Source organism: Gymnoscopelus microlampas (assembly GCF_963454915.1).
Source record: "Gymnoscopelus microlampas genome assembly, chromosome: 2".
Classification (NCBI taxonomy): Eukaryota; Metazoa; Chordata; class Actinopteri; order Myctophiformes; family Myctophidae; genus Gymnoscopelus; species Gymnoscopelus microlampas.
Genome location: NC_139939.1, coordinates 59,566,788 through 59,587,650, shown reverse-complemented (window position 1 = coordinate 59,587,650; position 20,863 = coordinate 59,566,788). Strand labels below are relative to the sequence as shown.

General features: G+C 43.2%; 1 protein-coding gene across 1 annotated transcript in view; it reads right to left on the bottom strand.

The window, feature by feature from the left end:
• LOC311056069 (voltage-dependent T-type calcium channel subunit alpha-1H-like) overlaps positions 1-20,863 on the bottom strand; it is a gene marked incomplete at its 3' end in the record, with an annotated part of 190,479 nt that overhangs the window by 138,597 nt on the left and 31,019 nt on the right. Inside the window, exons 6-10 of the mRNA XM_084072438.1 lie at positions 14,975-15,067; positions 14,308-14,742; positions 13,101-13,263; positions 5,979-6,259; positions 4,144-4,230 (exon numbers count right to left, since the gene is read on the bottom strand). Of these exons, the coding sequence (XP_083928564.1) occupies positions 4,144-4,230; positions 5,979-6,259; positions 13,101-13,263; positions 14,308-14,742; positions 14,975-15,067 (1,059 nt within the window). The remainder of the gene's footprint in view (positions 1-4,143; positions 4,231-5,978; positions 6,260-13,100; positions 13,264-14,307; positions 14,743-14,974; positions 15,068-20,863) is intronic.

Here is a 20,863-nt window from a genome sequence, read left to right as displayed (position 1 = left end):
TCTCTGCTTCTGTTTTTAATATCCACATTTCTATAGCAGGAGGACCTCCTCCTGCTAAAGAAACAGAGGAAGATGCACCTCCTGCTATTAACAGAGGAGGATGCACCTCCTGCTATTACCCCATTGAGACCTGAAGCCGATTCTACATTTCTCCTAAATCTCAACAGTTTTCTGAAAAACGTATGTTTCTATATCAGTGGTTCTCAATCTTTTTCATGTCAAGGACCCCCAAAATTATATATATTTGGCCGCGGACCCCCATCAAAATATTTTGTTCCAGGGACCCCCAGAAGCAAAGATTTGAGTTAAAAATGTTCGCTTTAAAAATATATATATTCAGAATATTTGCACACATTTTCACGATTTTTCAAAAATAGCAGATCTACAAGCTCATAGCGCGGCACTCGGTGCCGCGCTATGAGCTTGTAGATCTGCTATTTTTGAATAGCCCAAAGTATAAAATAATGCCTTTTAGCTCAAATCTAAAAATGAGACAGTTCCAGGTCTCAATGGGTTAACAGAGGAGGATGCACCTCCCTCTGCTATAAACAAAGAAGGCTGTCAGATACTAATATATAATATCACTGTTTGTTTACATGAGCAAACAGATGAAGGTTAATAAATCATAATAACTGTATTCATTCATGTGTTTGATCTGCAGAGGAAACAGAAGACAGCAATAATGACACAGCGCTGCTTCCTGTATGACTCATCATTATAACTATGTAATTATTCTATTATGGACAATGGAAATGAGAGATAACCCATAGAGCATGTGTCTACACACACACACACACACACACACACACACACACACACACACACACACACACACACACACACACACACACACACACACACACACACACACACACACACACACACACACACACACACACACACACACACACACACACACACACACACACACCCCTCCTCTTGTCCCAGCAGTGTCACACGTTAATTAACACTTCAGATCTCATAACTTTTTTTCCATCTCCTAGCTGCGCTCTCTGTCTCACTCACATGCACGCACACACACACACACACACACACACACACACACACACACACACACACACACACACACATGCACACAAACATTTACACGCACACTCATGCATGCACCCACACACACACACTTTTTGACAACAAACAACTCTATTAATCCCACTAGGGGCAATTAGTTTCCTGCATGCACGTGCACGTGCACACACATGCTGTGAACAGTATGGTGCTGATTATAAAGCAGGTTTTGTGATTCAGCCAAACTTCAGAATAAACTTGTCCACCATATATCACACACACACACACACACACACACACACACACACACACACACACACACACACACACACACACACACACACACACACACACACACACACACACACACACACACACACACACACACGCTTTAATCATTTATTTAGGTCCACGTAAGAGGGTACAAGTACATAGACACAATTATTACAAGGTGCTGTAAAAAAGGACTGTCAGCTAAATAAATCCCGGATAAATACACAAACCCCCCTCAGTGGTATAAGTAACACCGTTACGCTTTTCTTTGTGGAGTTTGCATGTCCTCCCGGTGTCCCCTAGGGTAGGTATCCTCACAGAAAACATGCAGTAATCCTGGTCTCTATACTGCCTCCCCCTGGTCAGCCGGGGCGCCTGATGGAGGGGAAAGGAACCGGTTGGAATAACGTGTTCCTTCCACGCGCTACGTCCTACCGGGGAAACTCCCCCCTGCCAGGTGATAATGCCCCGCTATACCAGCAGCCATCAACAAGTGTGACTCCCTAGTCCTACACTCCTTCAAAACCACCATAACAGAGTCCTACACTCCTTCAAAACCACCATAACAGAGTCCTACACTCCTTCAAAACCACCATAACAGAGTCCCACACTCCTTCAAAACCACCATAACAGAGTCCTACACTCCTTCAAAACCACCATAACAGAGTCCTACACTCCTTCAAAACCACCATAACAGAGTCCCACACTCCTTCAAAACCACCATAACAGAGCACCGTCTGCTACTTGCAAATGGACCTAGACAAGTCTTCTATAGCCAAAAAAATTAACCCCCCCCCCCCCCCCCCCCCACACACACACACACACACACACACACACACACACACACACACACACACACACACACACAGTTTTTCTGTAAATATACTAACATATATAACACCGACATTTACTTTTTTGCTGATATCCGATATTCCGATATTGTCCAACTCCTAATTTCCAATCCCGATATCAACCGATACCGATATATACCGATATATTCACCAAAAGTCAACTAATTGTCAGGTAACATCACATATCTAATAAAAATAGCTATAATATCAATATAATATCTAATAAATATAATATCCTACAGTGATGTTGTTAGGTTTTTGAAGTACTGGTCATTTGAATGAGTTCCACTAATCTTAGATTAGATGTTGGCCTATGTGACAGTGCAGAAGCATAATTGCCTTGATGCATATAACATTAACGAGTGTCAGCTGGACACCGACACACACCTGCCCTCTGCAGGGCTCTAATGTGAAAGTGACTGGAGTCTGTCTCATTTCTCTCCAAAAGCCCTTGAATATGATAGAATACGATTAAGGATTACGGATTACGATTAAGGGGCGGCCATAGCTGAGTGGTTAGTGAGCCCGTCTAGGGAGCCAGAGGCCCTGGTTGCCCCAGGTTCGATTCCAGGCCAAGCCAGCATATGTGTCGATGATATGAAATTTGTCCCTGAGCAATACTCTTAACCCCTAATTGCTCACAGGTTCTCATTGGAAACAAGACCGCAAGGACTTTCATGAACGACCTGTTAAAAGGAATTATCCTTATCCTTACTGTGATTATGGTAAGCTCACATTTCATATCACACACACAACATACAGTAAGAACTCCTGTAACTTATTAAACACATCTTAAAAATATATATATATCGGGAGGCCGATATTATCGGACATCCCTAAATATATACTTTTACTGCTCCTAGCATTGATGATCTCTTGTATAGTATTGTATGTCTTTATACGTCTTGATGAATTGAACACATAGGACCACAATGGAAACAAGCACTGCCAGCAGTTTGGCCGCTTTTGTTCAGGGATCTCCCAAACTGGCTAAAAACAAACACAATAGATTTGTAGTCACATCACTACAGCTCTGTGATGGTCTGGAGGAGAGAGGCTGCATCACAGCTCTGTGATGGTCTGGAGGAGAGAGGCTGGTATCACAGCTCTGTGATGGTCTGGAGGAGAGGTATCACAGCTCTGTGATGGTCTGGAGGAGAGGTATCACAGCTCTGTGATGGTCTGGAGGAGAGGTATCACAGCTCTGTGATGGTCTGGAGGAGAGGTATCACAGCTCTGTGATGGTCTGGAGGAGAGGTATCACAGCTCTGTGATGGTCTGGAGGAGAGAGGCTGGTATCACAGCTCTGTGATGGTCTGGAGGAGAGGCAGCTGTTTGATGACTCTGGTCATAAAAAGCTTCCTCTAAGCTCACAGTGGAAGGTTTGCAGCCACTTAAAGAATACAATCTGATTTGGAGCCTTTATTGGCGACAACAACATCTGGTGAATCAGCCAGAGAGCTGTGCAATGATGTCTGGATTACCAGGACAGACCAACACACACAGTCACGCTCACGCACAGACACACACACACTCACACACACGCACACGCACACAGCCTGGCCAGACTAATATCACTGCGTAGATATTCTTCACAGCTCAATTTATTTACCTGTGGCAGATTCGTCTGGTTTCCACAGACTAACACACATGAGCATACATGCACACGCACACGCCCACACATGCACACGCACATGCACGCACGCGCACACGCACACACACACACACACACACACACACACACACACACACACACACACACACACACACACACACACTACATCTATCTATATATACAATTTGAATCCTGCGCCATGTCGGTTGTCAGTATGTACGAACGTTGTATGTGGCCAGTGTGACGTCATATGACATCACAGTCGTGACATCACGATGAGACACGCCAGTGTGACGTAATCTCACGACAGCATGACATCACATCCTACCTATAAATAGGTAGGATGCACCAGTTCGACGGCTTCCACGCACACAGTACCTGCAGGTGAAACTCTATCCCCATGGACATGGTGTTGATGAGGATGGCCACCATGATGCCTCTGTTGAAGTATCTGCTGTTCACCACCTGGAAATAATAATAATAATAACACATCATTAAATAATATATGAGTATATATTTACGTGAGTAAAAGTATCAATACCGCAATGCAGAAATACTCTGTTACAAGCGAAAGGCCTGTGTTCAGAATGTTACTTAACGTAACTGAAAGTACAAAAGTATTGGCATCAAAATATAATTAAAATACCAAAAGTAAAAGTACTAAAATGTTTGAAAATAGCAGATCTACAAGCTCACAAGCTTGTAGATCTGCTATTTTCAAATAGCCTAGGTATAAAATAGGGCTAAAGTGGTTAATGTATGTTTTATAATAATTTATATCTGCAAAGTAACTAAAGTTTTCAAATAATTCTAGTGGAGTAAAAGTACAATATTTGCCTCAAAGATGTATTGGAGTAGAAGTAACTTGAGTAAATGTACTTAGTTACTTTACACCACTGATTATTGTTATTATTATAATTTATTTATTTCTCTTGAAGTATCTGCTGTTCACCACCTGAAAATAGTAATAATATATAATAATAAAGCGTTGGTTCTCAAAGTGGGGTCCGGGGACCCCCAGGGGTACTTGAGGGGGTTCCAGGGGGTCCCCAGCTAAATGATGGACAGGAACCAAATGGACCCTTATGGGTCTGTAACTCTGAGAGTGTACAAATGGAACCAAATGGACCCTAACAGGTCCATTTGGTTCCATTTGTACACTCTCAGAGTTACATTAACATTCATTTTACAATATGAATTGGGGTCCCAGAGATAGAAATGTCATTAAATGGGGGTCTGTAGCCCTAATGCATGTCAAACTGGGGGTCCTTGTGGTTGAAAAGTGGTTGAGAATCACTGCTATAGAGCCGTAAAAATCTTCTCTTATGGGGGTCCCTGGCTTATCTTTTCAAATGGGGGTCCGCGGGCTAATAAGTGTCAATTTGGGGGTCCTTGACATGAAAAAGTTTGAGAACCACTGGCGTAAACTATATGATTATGAGTATTATTATGATCAGGGGTGCACATAACTTTTTAGGTCTGGTACGCAGAAGAGCACCTGGACATGTGACTTGGTGCGCATGGCGCCCGTCCCGTTTGGTCAACGGGGGGGGGGGGGGGGGGGGGGTTCAGCCTGGACAGTTTTGTCAACGGGGGGGGGGGTTCAGCACGGTGCCCACCGGACAGTTTTGTCAACGGGGGGGGGGGGGGGGGGGGGGGGCAGAAAAAAAAGGACGCTCTGCTTCTAAATTCCGCCGATTTTCGCTGTTTTTTTTTTTCTCACGCTGTTAGACAAAGCCCCCAAGGTTGGTGCCCTGTGCTGCTGCGCTGTTTTTATCCGCCAGATTGGGACGTTCACGGCATATTTTGCACCATTACGGTGCGTTCATCGTCGGTGACGAGTGCCTCTAACAGCCGCTGCTGGCTGCGTGCACGCAGCGAGGCAATGCGAGGCGATGCGAGGCGATGCGAGTCATATCTCTACCCCTGTGCCTAATGGCTGTACATACGCCCGACCGACGGGTGCTTTAGAGTCATTGTGTGAGTGTGGCTTCAGGAAGTAAATTCCTAGCCTCGATCTCCAGGCTTTTATTTTTTAGTTTTGCTAAAAAATAAAAGCTTGGAAATTCCTGTCCCAGCTGTTGGTATGCAAAAGCGCCTCGCGTCGCCTGATGTGGTGCGCATTTTTTATTTTGGGTGCGCATGCGCACCTGCGCACCAGTTATGTGCACCCCTGATTATGATAATGATCATTATTATAATACATTCAGCACCTTGTCCATGCTGCTCTGAAGCCTGGCCCAGGCCCGCCCACACAGTCCACACAGCCCACACAGCCCTCCTCTCATTGGCCGAGAGGTCGGTCCGTCAACGCCGCCGCCGCGGCAGCAAGGGCTGTCGCCGTGGTAACCGTGGTGCTGCTGCTGTGTCTGGTCTTCCCCGGGGCGGTCGTTGGCGTTCTCCCCGTCACCGGGACCGTTGCCATAGATACAGTATCGGCACGGCGGCGACGGGTCGCCGGGGAGTTCACCCGCCAGCGGTGACACGGGATGACCTGGAGAGACAAGATAAAAACATTATTAACCCTTTAAGACCGGGAACGCATTTTTTTAAGATTTCCTTGGCTATATAAAAATAGCAGATCTACAAGCTCATAGCGTGGCACAGAGTGCCAAGTAGATCTGCTATTTCATTTCTTTTTAATCGTGAAAATGTCTGCAAATCTTTAGTTTGTATATATATACTTTTTTAAAGCGAAAGTTTGTGACTCAAATCTTTGCTTCTGGCGATTTTACAAATGTCAAACAGTTTTTTTCCCTTTTTTTTCACTTATGTTGCAATATTATCAAAGGTTTTCAAACTTTTTTCATGTCAAGGACCCCCAAAATAATATGTATGTATGTATGTATGTATATGGCCATAAAGGGGACAAGTACTGACAGACACACAGATCTCCATATATGGTCATATGTGTCACATGGGCAGTGGCACGTAGGAGTGGAACTCTAGAGGTTCGGGCCGCGTATGTCATTTCTTGATGGATTGAATACACAGAACCACAATGGAAACAAGACCCTAGGGCTTTGTGTGTTATCCTTTTAACAATCATTGTAAAATCCTACCTCTGTATTATTTGCAAACTGTTAATAAAGTATTCAATCAATGAAGACTTTATGCATTTCTTTTACACAGACAAGCAAACAGACAGCATTACATAATGTCTTCATCCATATCATGTGTATATATGACCATTAACGGTCAGCTAAACTGTCCCCATGGTGACAGTGACCACCACATTGACAGTCCATGTGTGACAGTGACATGTTACAAGTGGAATACAATAATAATAATAATGCTTTTGGTGCAGACTGCAGCGTAACGTCCCAGAGAGGGTTCTGTTCTGTTCTGTTCTGTTCTGTTCTCTGCTGTGTTCTGTTCTGTTCTGTTCTCTGCTCTGCTCTGTTCTGTTCTGTTCTGTTCTGTTCTGTTCTCTGCTCTGTTCTGTTCTGTTCTGTTCTGTTCTCTGCTCTGTTCTGTTCTGTTCTGTTCTCTGCTCTGCTCTGTTCTGTTCTGTTCTGTTCTGTTCTGTTCTCTGCTCTGTTCTGTTCTGTTCTGTTCGCCCCAAATCCATATTTAATGACCCCCCCCCCCCCCCCTTAATGCAGGAGCACGGCCCACTGTTAGTCCTGAGCCTGTGTGTGTGTGTGTGTGTGTGTGGGTGTGTGGGTGTGGGTGTGAGAGTGTGTATATCATCCTCTGATCACACCCCTGCGGGATACACACACGTGCGAGCGCACGCACACATACTCTCGCACATGCACACGCACGTGCACACCCACAAAAACACACACCCACAAACACACGCACGTGCACACACACCCGCACAAACACACTCCCACAAACACACACCCACAAACACACGCACGCACACACACACACACCCACACAAACACGCACAAACACACGCTCGCGCACACACACACACACACACACACACACACACACACACACACACACACACACACACACACACACACACACACACACACACAGAGTCAGCTTAAAGTATTAGACAGTATTGGTTGTAGTATTCTATCAATAATAAACAGCTGCTTAGTAAACAGATTTAATCTATGATGGTGCTTTTAAACGTGCAGCGGGTCCACTCTCATTAAAAACACCAATTTCCAACCCCTCTCCAAAAACCCATTTTCTATCAATGTTCTTTAGTTTAAGAAAGTGTTTCTTCCCACAGCTTTGCTCCTTTTTAAATGACAATTACATTCAGTAAAGGATTCAGTCAGGATTTAGCCCACATCATAGCACTGAGTCTTCCTTTTTTGGTTTGTCTAATGATGTGCCTTTGTCCACCAATTCAGGAACGTTGTGCTATTTTAACACATTGAGACGGAAGTCGATTCTACATGTCTCCTAAATCTCAACAGTATTCTGGAAAAAACGTATGTTTCTATATCAGTGGTTCTCAATCTTTTTCATGTCAAGGACAAGGATCCCCAAAATGACATGTATTTGGCCGCGGACCCCCATCAAAATATTTTGTTCCAGGGACCCCAAGAAGCAAAGATTTGAGTTAAAAATGTTCTCTTTAAAAATATATATATTCAAAGATTTGCACACATTTTCACGATTTTTCAAAAATAGCAGATCTACAAGCTCAGCTGAGCTTGTAGATCTGCTATTTTTGAATAGCCAAAGTGTAAAATAATGCTTTTTAGCTCAAATCTAAAAATGACACAGGTCTTAATGGGTTAACACATCGGGTGCCGATCACGCTCTGAACCGTGTGTTTACATAGTAGCGCTCTGGTGCCGTTCACGGTCTGGACCGTGATTTCAGTCTTTTTGTTTTTTTTTGTTTTTCTCCGCACGGGCGGGGCTAGAGCAGCCCTGGGAGTACCCATTGTGATCCTAAGAAGGAAAGGCCAAATGGATCACCGGAAACAAAAATATGGCTTCCATCCGCTTCCTGTCTATTTCCTTCGTTAAAACGCCTAAATCTCCAAATCCGTTTCCTGTGGTATAAACCGGTCATGCGCGATGCGCGACCCCCCCCCGTTATGTTATGGTATGTTATGGTTCCAGGCTGTAGCCAGGGTCATCGCTAAACATGAATGGATGCTTTTTTTTACGTGGATTTGCTCGTCGTGGAGTCTACAGATTTAAACAGCAAAGCGCAGTCAATGGGGAGAATGCTGGCACCCAACGTAAGTTGTTATGAAAAAATGCTGGCACCCGATGTGTTAACAGCGTTAGATGTTACTGCTGCGTTCCACACAGCTGATCACACTCAGGCTTAATTTATCCCCCGTCATATGACGGCGTCGCAAGAACGCTGAGAATAGCCACTCGGCTGTCTTCAGCAGACACACTGCACACACAGAGTATATAAACCAAGAAGTATAAACCAGGATTAATTTTCTTGGCCCGTTTTAAACATGAGGATGGCATTCAGGGCCTTACAATGGTTCCCAGTCCTATTTGAATAACAGAACCTTTTCTGTTAAGATATAGGGAAGGCCTTATCATAACAGCTATACCTGGTGTGAAGCTAGAATCCACACCTTCTGCTGAGACCTGTTAATGATGACTCCATTCAGTCTATCCATGACTGACCTCGAGGACATTAACTCTATGCCTGCCACTGACCACTTCTGACCACTTTTGTTGTGTTTTCAGTGTTTTTTCCAGCAGATGGCGCCGTTATCTACCCTGTTATGCTTTCACGGCCTGATGACGACAGACCCGGAATTGACGTAATTTAAAAAAGATAAAGGCTTGTTCACTTCCTGTTTATTTCCTGTGGGGCAATGGCTATATCTCCGTTCCTCTTGCTTTGCGGCCAAAACAAGCCTCATTCAAATGGCCACAGGCTAGGGCATTCACGAATAGTGATTTTTAGTATTCGAATTATTCGACCTATAAGTATTCGAATATTCGATTAATCGATTTGATTATAAAAAATAAAATAATAAAAAAATAAAAAATAAAAAAAATAAAAAGTTTTTTTTTTGTTTTGTTTTTCAATGACATTGATGACTGGACTCAAGGAATGCGAGTTGACGTCACACCAGAGCTCACAGCTGCGTGTCTGCTGCAGAAAAGCCACAAAAAAAAAAAAAAAAAATCTAAAAAAAACAACAAAAAAAAACTTTTTTTTAATATTTTTTTTTTTATCGAATAATCGAATAGTGGTTTGATAGTCGAATAGTCGGTTTGATAGTCGAATATTCGAATATTCGATTATTCTGTTAATGCCCTACCACAGGCTGCCCACAGCTATGCAACGGATTACCGCGAGCGGACATGATGCGGTGAGTGACATGAGCCGATCTCCGTGAGGAAGGCAGTCACAGAGAATATTCCATGATTTTTCAAAGGTCAGTAAAATCGCTCGTTTTCGCTGGCAGCAGTGGCACACTATTACACTATTACTCTGGCAGTCAAAGAGTTAAAAGACGTATGGTGGAAAAACGTCCCCCAGCTTAACAAGCAGAAGACGGGGGTCGTCCTAAGTTGGTCTCCCCGACTCCATCCGAGGGTTAGACACCAACCGTCAGATATACACACTCATGCAAAACATCTTGGTGTCATTTTTGATTTGGACCCAAGAAGTGGGTGGTATCTTCTTCCAGCTTACAGCCAATGAGGCAAATCATGCTCTTTCCTCTTATCTAAGGATCTGATAATTGTGATACATTCATACATTTTTTCCTGTATCAACTACTGCAGGGGTCTTCAACAGGGGGTCCGGGACCCCTAGGGGGTCCTCAGAGTTACTACAGGGGGTCCGCCAAATCTTTGTTTACATTAACCACTTGAACCCTAACATCCCTTTTCTGAGGAGAACTTGAGCCAAAAATAGCAGATCTACAAGCTCACAACGCCTCGCGCTGCGAGGCGTTGTGAGCTTGTAGATCGGCTATTTTTGGCAAAGACGTATAGGTGTAGAGGGAAAAAAGAACTGACCAAGTTAAACAAAAAAAGTTTAATCTGAAACACAAGTTTTTTACAATATAGAGGGGGTCCCTGCTCCATCTCTCTCTCAACTAGGGGGTCCTTGGCCTGAAAACGTTGAAGACCCCTGAACTACTGAATGTTACATCTCTCTCTCTTCGCCTCCACATCCTTGTGGACTCTCTGCACTCATCACCGCCACATGAGGCCTCCACAGCACACCTCAGTACAGTGGTTCTCAAACTTTTTCATGTCAAGGACCCCCAAATTGACACTTATTAGGCCGCGGACTCTCTGGGACCCCAATTTATACTGTAATATCAATGTTAATTTAACTCTGAGAGTGTACAAATGGGTCCATTTGGTTCCATTTGTACACTCTCTGAGTTACAGGCCCATAAGGGTCAATTTGGTTCCTAACTTTATCATTTAGCTGGGGACCCCCTGGAACTCCCTCAAGGACCCCTGGGGGTCCCCGGACCCCACTTTGAGAACCAACACCTCAGAACACCTGCCCTTCATCACCAATCACCTCCAAAGTCAACAAGAGCCTGGCCTGCATGCTGCTCGGCGCCAGATCTTGACTATTGGCCTTCCACTGACCAGATGTCTCCTCAGACTGTGCTCAATGGCCTGCCATTGACGAGTTTGACGAGATGTTGTGTTTTCAGTGTTTTTTCCAACAGATGGTGCTGTTCGCTAACTTATGAATGATGCCTTTGCCTGCGACAAAAAGACGGAACCGGAAATTACGCCATTAACAAAACAACCGTTTATTCGTTGTGGAAAAATGGCTTTGTCTCGGTTTCTGTTGCTTTTTGTCAAACACAAGCCACATTCAACTGGACGCAACTATGGAACGGATTACCTCGACCGGAAACATATTTTTTTCCCCCCGATTCTACGAGATCCCCGTGCGTGTAATGATGTGATCTCCGTGAGGACAGTGATCATGGAATATATTCCATGATTTTTCAAAAGGTACAGTAGAGCTAGAGCACCTGCCCTTTGCCCTCTTGACCAGAAAAAAAAAGTTTTTTTTTTTTTCAGTTTACAGCAGGGGTCTTCAACAGGGGGTCCTCAGAGTTACTACAGGGGGTCCGCCAAATCTTTATGTGATATGATTTTTCTTTTTACCATAACCACTCGAAACCTAGGATCCCTTTTCTGAGGAGAACTTTAGCCAAAAATAGCAGATCTACAAGCCCACAACGCCTCGCAGCGCGAGGCGTTGTGGGCTTGTAGATCGGCTATTTTTGGCAAAGAGGTATAGGTGTAGAGGGAAAAAAGAGCAGACCAAGTAAACAAAAAAAAGTATTATTTACTTGAGCACCTGCCCCTCAAAATGTCTGTGCACGCCACTGCTTAGCCTGTTCAACGTTAAGCAGTTGCAGCGCATTGTTTTACCCTGTGAATTTGTCACTGACACATATTCTCCTCTCCTGAACCCTGGATCCTGAGCTGAGTCGGGGCAGCTATGTATTGTAAACATAGGGCAGAGTAACATACTGTACTATGCCTTTAACTATAATAACATTGGAATTAACTGCAGCCGCATATACAGATGGCTTAAACAAAAGCCCCGTTGCCTCCACGGAGAACAGCTTGAGCCGCTTATTTTATTTATTTTAGACATTTCACTGGAGGATTCATTGATTAGAGAGAGCACTAACGAGCGCAAAACGAGTTTGACACTTTTTATGGCCCAATCAATCAATCAACTCAGTGCACATTCACGACCCCTTTGTAGTTCAAAGGAATCAATTAAGAGCTCCGGTCGAGATCCCCCCGCAATCAACTGTGTTGATTGCTGCTGCTGTCTGAAACCTCTGGTGGAGAATGACACCTGGTGTCTCAATGAGATTACATATAAATAAAATATCCAATAAAAACTAAAATAATAACCCATTCAATCCGGGAACGCATCTGTGTCATTCTAGATGTCTTTGGCTATTCAAAAATAGCAGATCTACAAGCTCGTAGCCGCACTATGAGCTTGTAGATCTTTTTGTAGTAAAAGAATCTTGTCGTTTTTTTGTTTGTTTTTTTATCTTGAACATTTGTTCAAATCTTTGAATGTATACGTTTTTTAAAGCAAAATGTTTTAACTCAAATCTTCGCTTCTGGGGGTTCTACAAAAAGTCTTCTAAATCCTACGTTCTTTTGGGAAAAAAAAACATGATATGTATTTGTCCACGGACCCCCATCTCAAAACATTTTGTTCCAGGGACCCCCAGAAGCAAAGATTTGCACACATTTTCACGATTTCTTTCCCAAAATAGCAGATATACAAGCTCATAGCGTGGCACTCGGTGCCACGCTATGAGCTTGTAGATCTGGTATTTTAGAACAGCCCAAAGACATCAAAAAACGATACAGACGCGTTCCCTGGATCATAGCGATAACGTGAGCGCGACTCACCGTGCTCCAGCACCAGCTGTGGCAGTTTGTTTACCATCTCCACGGCAACCGACATCCTCTTGGTCTGCTCCTGTCCCAGCTGACTGGTCACCTGACTGAAGAGCGAGGAGATGATTGGGTAGTTGAAACCGTGACCTCCGTTACTGACGGCCGGCTCGCTGTCCTGTGGAGATGAGATACAAGAGAGTCCTTATGATGGAGTCGGTCGCCACAGCCAGCACAGCAGTCAAAGATACAGATACAGCAGAGTAAAGACATCGTGCACAGACATACGCACCATCGATAATGGCCAAAATCTACAACAGTATTACAACAGGGGTCTTTAAAGTGTTTCAGGTCAAGGACCCCTTAGCAGAGAGAGAAATTAAGCAGGGACCCCTCCACTACCACATGTTGTAAAAAATTGTGTTGTAGATTAAAAATGTTCATAGATTTCATAGCTAGCTGCATAGACTTGTTTGACAGCGACTGGCATCCGTGTTGTGTCAATTCATGTTTAGTTTGTTTACCCGTTTCTTTGGGCATGTTGGATTCATGTTAATGTGTTTTCAGACTTAAAAAAATATATATATATATATCCCACGATTTTGTAACCCCTATTTTTTACACCCAGTGTCAATTGTCTAAGTAATCCTGGGCACTACCTTCCCCCCACCAGCCTAGGGAGGCCAGGGCCGAGCTCATGCCTCCTTCAATGCATGAGAGCCAACTGACCTTCTTGTCACCTGACAGGGGAGAGTTTCCCCGGTAGGACGTAGCGCGTGGAAGGAACACGTTATTCCAACCAGTTCCCTTCCCCTCCATCAGGCGCCTATACTGTATATACATTCTACATTCTCTAATTGTGTTACTTACTTGTAAATTAAGTAATGCAGATGTTTGACAATAATGTAACTCTTGAGAGTGTAAAATGAAACATTTTACGCTCTCAAGAGTTAAATATCTACCTAATAAGGGTCCATTTGGTTACCAACTCTCCATCATTTAGCTGGGGACCACCTGGAACCACCTCAAGGACCACTGGTGGTCCCCAGACCACTGGTTTATTGTGTTTCCCCCTTGGGGGCAGAATAATGAATCTATCATTTCCTCTCCTGCTCAATTGCCCCACAAGGGGGGGGTTGTCCATGTGACACATCTTCATGGCTACAGGCACAATAACAAAAGCTTCCTCCATATATATACACACCTGATGATGAAGATGATTGTGATGATGATGATGATGATGCTGATGATAAAGTCGATGGAGGTGCGTGAGGTCGTTGGGGGCGTGGCCCGAGTGCCGGTGGGCGAGGCCGTTCGCCTCGCCGGCCCCGCCCCCTTTGGAAGAAGCTCCACCCCCCCACGGTCCCGTCCAGCACACGCACACGCAGCAGGTGTGCGTTGGCGTGTGCGTGTGCGTGTGCGTGTGCGTGCAGCGGCCCAGGCGGCGGACGGCCTTGCGGCCCAGGTGCGCCAGGTAGCGGATGATCTCCTCGTAGCAGCTCCCCGGTTGGCTGTCGCTGGCCAGCGTGGACGCAGATTGGTGGAGCTGGCGGGCGCGCTTCTCCGACTGCATCAGAGCGTGCTCACGCTGCTTGGTCTCTGAGAACTGGGTCGCTATGACGACCAGACACAGGTTGATCATGAAGAAGGAGCCCACCTGTGTACACACACACACACACACACACACACACACACACACACACACACGAAGACAAACATTATTTCAGTTTTTTGTGTCTACTTTGATGACCATACTGTCTCTATCTCTGGTGTGTGTGTGTGTGTGTGTGTGTGTGTGTGTGTGTGTGTGTGTGTGTGTGTGTGTGTGTGTGTGTGTGTGTGTGTGTGTGTGTGTGTGTGTGTGTGTGTGCGTGTGCGTGTGTACTTACAATAATAAGGAAGATGAAATAGATGAAGTTGTAGAAGGAGTGAGCGTCCATTACATAGTACATGATGTCTACCCAGCCTTCTAGAGTGATCACCTAAAAACACACACACACAATCACACACACACACACACACACACACACACACACACACACACACACACACCACATTATTCCAGGGAGGCATCACTGATGCTACCATCAAAATAAAACATAGATTCATATTATGGGGCGTTTGGCTCTCAAAATAACAACCTTTCTGTGAGTGTTATCTCTGTTGACATTGAGACGTATCAGATATAAAGCTAGAGCAGTGGTTTTCAACCCTTTTCATATCAAGGTCCATTATTTATATATTCGTCATTTGAGCCACAGAACCACCGTTTGATGTGATTTAGACTCTCAGACCCAAAAAGATACGATTTTGATTGATCAAAATAAAAATTCTTCTACATTCTCTAACTGTGTAGACTTCTTTTAAATTAAGTTATGCAGATGTTTAACATTAATTTAACTCTTGAGAGCGTAAAATGTTTAATTTTACACTCTCAAAGAGTTATAGATCTATAAGGGTCCATTGGTTTCATTTTACGCTCTCAAGAGTTATAGATCTATAAGGGTCCATTTGGTTACCAACTCCATCATTTAGCTGGTGACCACCCTGGAACCCCCTTAAGGACCACTGGTGGTCCCCGGACCACTGGTTGAGAACCACTGTGCTATAGACACAAACATGACTGTTAGCTCAATCTCATTGTAAACTCTTAAACTCACTGACTTCAAAAATAGTACTCAAAAACTGCCAGCAGTTTACATGGTAAAACATAGGAAAAATGTTATTTATTTCTCCGTTTATTTGTTAACATTGAAGTGAATGGAGCAGCAACTTTTTGGAAAATGTTCTCTCCTGGTTCTTTGTGAAGAACGGAAAGAGTTTTTAAAGAAATAAAAACGTTTATAAACGTTTTTGGCAGGCAGAGAGTTAAGATATTCAATTAATTGAGTAAAACGTTTGAGTATTTTTCCACCACCGACGATATCAAAGAACAAACATGTTTCTCGGTCAGGGTTCAATAGTGGACAGATCCAGTCCGGTGGTTAAGAAATGCTCACCCAGTCAATAAAACACATTCTAGATGAAAGGGAAGGCCCCGAGGCCAAGTCCTGAACAGTACGGATACCATTAAAAAAGCCTTTGATGACTCAAGGCACGTAGCAGAAATAAAAACATCTCCAGAGCCAGTACTGACCAGTTCTGGCCTGCATGGGTCTAGCCTGGCGTAGCTAGACTATATCACTGCGTGGATATGAGTCTGGTGCTTCCATGAGGACGTTTTGTTTCCCAAGGGGCGGGATCAAAACAATGTCCCTCAACGCAATTGGTTAGACCTACAACCAACTACCAATTACAGTCGCCCATATTCGAATACTGGGCCCTGATTGGTGCCCCACGTCTTCTGGAACAGGAAATGGATTCTCTATGGAGCGGTCCCAGACCCAAATCGCAGAGTGCAATTTTTTTTTGCACTCGCAGATTCGTCTGGTCCCAGGCTAGCATGGGTCTACCTCTTGGTTCAGTCCTCATACTCACATAGTTGCTTATGGGAGTTCCCATTACACAGAGGTGTAAAGTAACTAAGTACATGTATTCAAGTACTGTAAAAAAGTACAATTTTGAGGTATTTGCATTTTACTTGAGTATTTCCAATTTTCTGTACTACATCTCAGAGGCAAATATTCTTTACTCCACTACAATCATTTGAAAACTTGAGTTACTAGTTACTTTGCAGGTATAAATTATTACATTATAAAACATACATTAACCACTTCAGACCTATTTTATACCTAGTGTATTTGAAAATAGCAGATCTACAGATCTTAAGGGGCGGCCATAGCTGAGTGGTTAGTGAGCCCGCCTAGAGAGCCAGAGGCCCTGGTTGCCCCAGGTTCGATTCCAGGCCACGCCAGCATATGTGTCGATGAAATGAAATTTGTCCCTGAGCAAGACTCTTAACCCCTAATTGCTCACAGGTTCTCATTGGAAACAAGACCGCAAGGACTTTCATGAACGACCTGTTAAAAGGAATTATCCTTATTACAAGCTCACAACGCATCGCACCGCAATACGTTGTGAGCTTGTAGATCTGCTATTTAAAAAAATGTACTTTTACTTTTGGTACTTTTAAGTACATTTTGATACCAACACTAATGTACTTTTACTCAAGTACATTTTCTGTCCCCATTACAACAGTATATCACACTATAGAGCAATTCTTCACACTTTAGCTGTGTTTAACTAAACAGTATTTAAGAACACAGCAAAACGCCATTGACAGCACAATGCTAATTTTCTGTCAGCTTGCAGAATCAAACATTAATTCCTGTGGCCATAATCAGTGGTGTAAAGTAACTAAGTACATTTACTCAATTACTGTAATTAAGTACAATTTGGAGGTATTTTTTACTTTACTTGAGTATTTCCAATGTTCAGTACTTTCACTTCTACTCCACTACATCTCAGAACGAAATATTGTACTTTTACTCCACTACAATTATTTGAAAACTTGAGTTACTTTGTAGATTGTGTTTATTATTACAAAACATACATTAACCACTTCAGCCCTATATACATTTAGGCCATTTGAAAACAGCAGATCTACAAGCTCACAATGTGTCGCGATGCGACACATTGTGAGATCTGCTATTTTCTAAATAATAAAGATTTGTATGCAAATGAAATGGGACATTCTGCATAATGAGTACTTTCTACTTTTGGTACTTTAGGTACATTTTGATGTCAATACTTTCGCACTTTTACTCAAGTCAATTTTGAATTCCGGACTTGTACTTGTTACAGAGTATTTTTATATTGCAGTATTGATACTTTTACGTAAGTCAAAGGTGTGAGTACTTTTTCCACCACTGCAATGCTAATTTTCTGTCAGCTTGCAGAAATCAAAGCTTTAATTCCTGTGGCCATAATTCTACCCTAAATGAAGCACATGACGGGAACGTTGTTGGTACAGTACAGCAGAGCTGCATGCCGGGTTCCACCCAGTGATGAGCGAACAGCTCAGACACAAACAAACAATATCACTTGTGTTGTTCATTTAATGTGAGCCAATTGTCAAAGCTGTTTTTATGTTTTCTATATCTGTAGGTGTCCATGGTGGAAGTACATATAACCTAAGGGAGCAGGGTGTGTGTGTGTGTGTGAGTGTGAGTGTGAGTGTGAGTGTGAGTGTGTGTGTGTGTGTGTGTGTGTGTGTGTGTGTGTGTGTGTGTGTGTGTGTGTGTGAGTGTGAGTGTGAGTGTGTGTGTGTGTGTGTGTGTGTGTGAGTGCGTGTGTGTGTGTTTGAGCAACCAAGCATACAATGAGTTCTACTGAGTTCTACTGGATCTCTTCTCCACTAGTCCCTCCCTCACATTTTAGTCTAGTTTTAATTTGTTGACAGTATATGTTGTCAAATGAAGTGTTAGACGGATGCACATGTTCATCAGAACACATGACAACATGAACAGGATAGTAGCAGAATGAATGACAACATGAACAGCATAGTAGCAGAATGAATGACAACATGAACAGGATAGTAGCAGAATGAATGACAACATGAACAGGATAGTAGCAGAATGAATGACAACATGAACAGGATAGTAGCAGAATGAATGACAACATGAACAGGATAGTAGCAGAATGAATGACAACATGAACAGGATAGTAGCAGAATGAATGACAACATGAACAGGATAGTAGCAGAATGAACTAGAAAATGTGCTCCTCGGAGCACAAGTCTCCGCCAGCAGAACCGTGCTATCAACTGTCATCAACTGTGATATCAGTTTGTACTGGAATGTACTGTTCTTGATTAATCCTGTCTAAGCTATTTATATTACGTATTGTGATGACATCAGTGTGTCTACATAATGTATTGCTCCGCCATTTCTCAGCCATTTCGTGATTATTCCTGTCTTACCTCACTTTGAAAGAGACACAGACTCTTTCAAAGTGACACATCTATTTATAGGCCGCTATACGTCATGCGTCTCACTAGCCAATCCGAGCACACTCTTTCAACGTATTGTCACGTGTCACGTGAGGCTTGGCCGAGGGGGGGGGGGGGAGTGAAAAATTGGTCTCCTGGCGGAGACAATGAGAACAACATCAACATGCACGATGTGCTCTCTACCAAACTTCACTAGCATGAATACCGGCTCTTGTTAATGACGTCACATCTGGTTGTGGGAGTTATGCGTGTGACATCATCGTACCCAGAAGTTATGCGGGAACGCCTACTGAGCGGCAAAAAACTACATTCTGGCCTTGACAGCCCCCATACATCCAAACAGAAAAGTCCTATCTGATTGTATTAAACATCACCAGCATGGCAGCTGTACGGAAAGCTTGAATTATCCTCTTTCTATCTGCAAAGTTATAGTTTCATAAAAATCCACCATAGAGACATGTTATGACAGGGACGTGCACAGACAGAGTCTAGGTGGTGCTAGAGCACCTGCCCTTTGCCCTCTTGACCAGAAGTGCCCTTTTGAAAAAAAGAAAAAAAAAGTTGTTGTTTTTTTCCGTTTACAGCAGGGGTCTTCAACAGGGGGTCCGGGACCCCTAGGGGGTCCTCAGAGTTACTACAGGGGGTCCACCAAATCTTTATGTGATATGATTTTTCTTTTTACCATAACCACTCGAAACCTAGCATCCCTTTTCTGAGGAGAACTTTAGCCAAAAACAGCAGATCTACAAGCTCACAACGCCTCGCGCTGGGAGGCGTTGTGAGCTTGTAGATCGGCTATTTTTGGCAAAGAGGTATAGGTGTAGAGGGAAAAAAGAGCTGACCAAGTAAACAAAAAAAAGTATAATGTACTTGAGCACCTGCCCCTCAAAATGTCTGTGCACGCCATTGTGTTATGAGATACTTTCTGTCAATACATTCCGTGCAGGTGATTCTTTTTCACAAGTGTCAGAGTTTGGAAGCGCTCGTTTTCAATCCTGCTGTCTCCTGCATCGTGTGCATCATTTATAAACAGGTGGTACGTACAGTGGTGACCTGTTCATCTTTGCATCACAGTTTCTGAAAGGTACCTTTCATTACCCAACATATCCTGAGGTTGTGAAAGGTTGGGGGTGTGGCTATCCTTGGGGGCGTGTTTTCAATTTTTCATTGCTGTAATACAGTAGGTGGACAGTGGGTGGCAGAAGAGAGCTAAAATGTTTAAAGAGGAAAGCAAATGGTCTTGCCTGCTCATCTGCCATCTCTGTGTCTCAAAAGTAATCTGGCGGATAATAATAATAATAAGGGTAATAATAATAATAAAAAATCTAGATTATTTAATTGTTCAATTATTTTAAGTAACTAAAAAGTAATATGTAATATTAATATATTGCAGAATGTCCCGTTTCTTACCACAATATAAAAATACTCTGTTACAAGTAAAAGGCCTGTGTTAAAAATATTACTGAGTAAAACTAGGCTACAAAGCCAATACAAAGTATTGGCATCAAACTATGTGCTTAGTTCGTTTTCAAATAATTGTAGTGGAGTAAAATAATAAAATAACTTACTTTACACCACTGTTGTCACTGTTGTTCTTTAAATCTAATTTGTATTATTAACGATAGATTGTAACATCTACAAAATAGGCCTACAACCGACAGACAGACAGACAGACAGACAGACAGACAGACAGACGTCTTATATTATTATTATTATTATTATTATTATTACTATTATTACTATTTGAAAATATCCAATCTACAACTTCACACGTTGTGAGCTGCTCTCCGATACAGATCAGATAGTCTAGTGGTTATAGATAACGTTACGTGATTGGACGGCCCGGGTTCGAATCCCGCTTGAAGAACTTGTCGAACCGCTCTGTTTT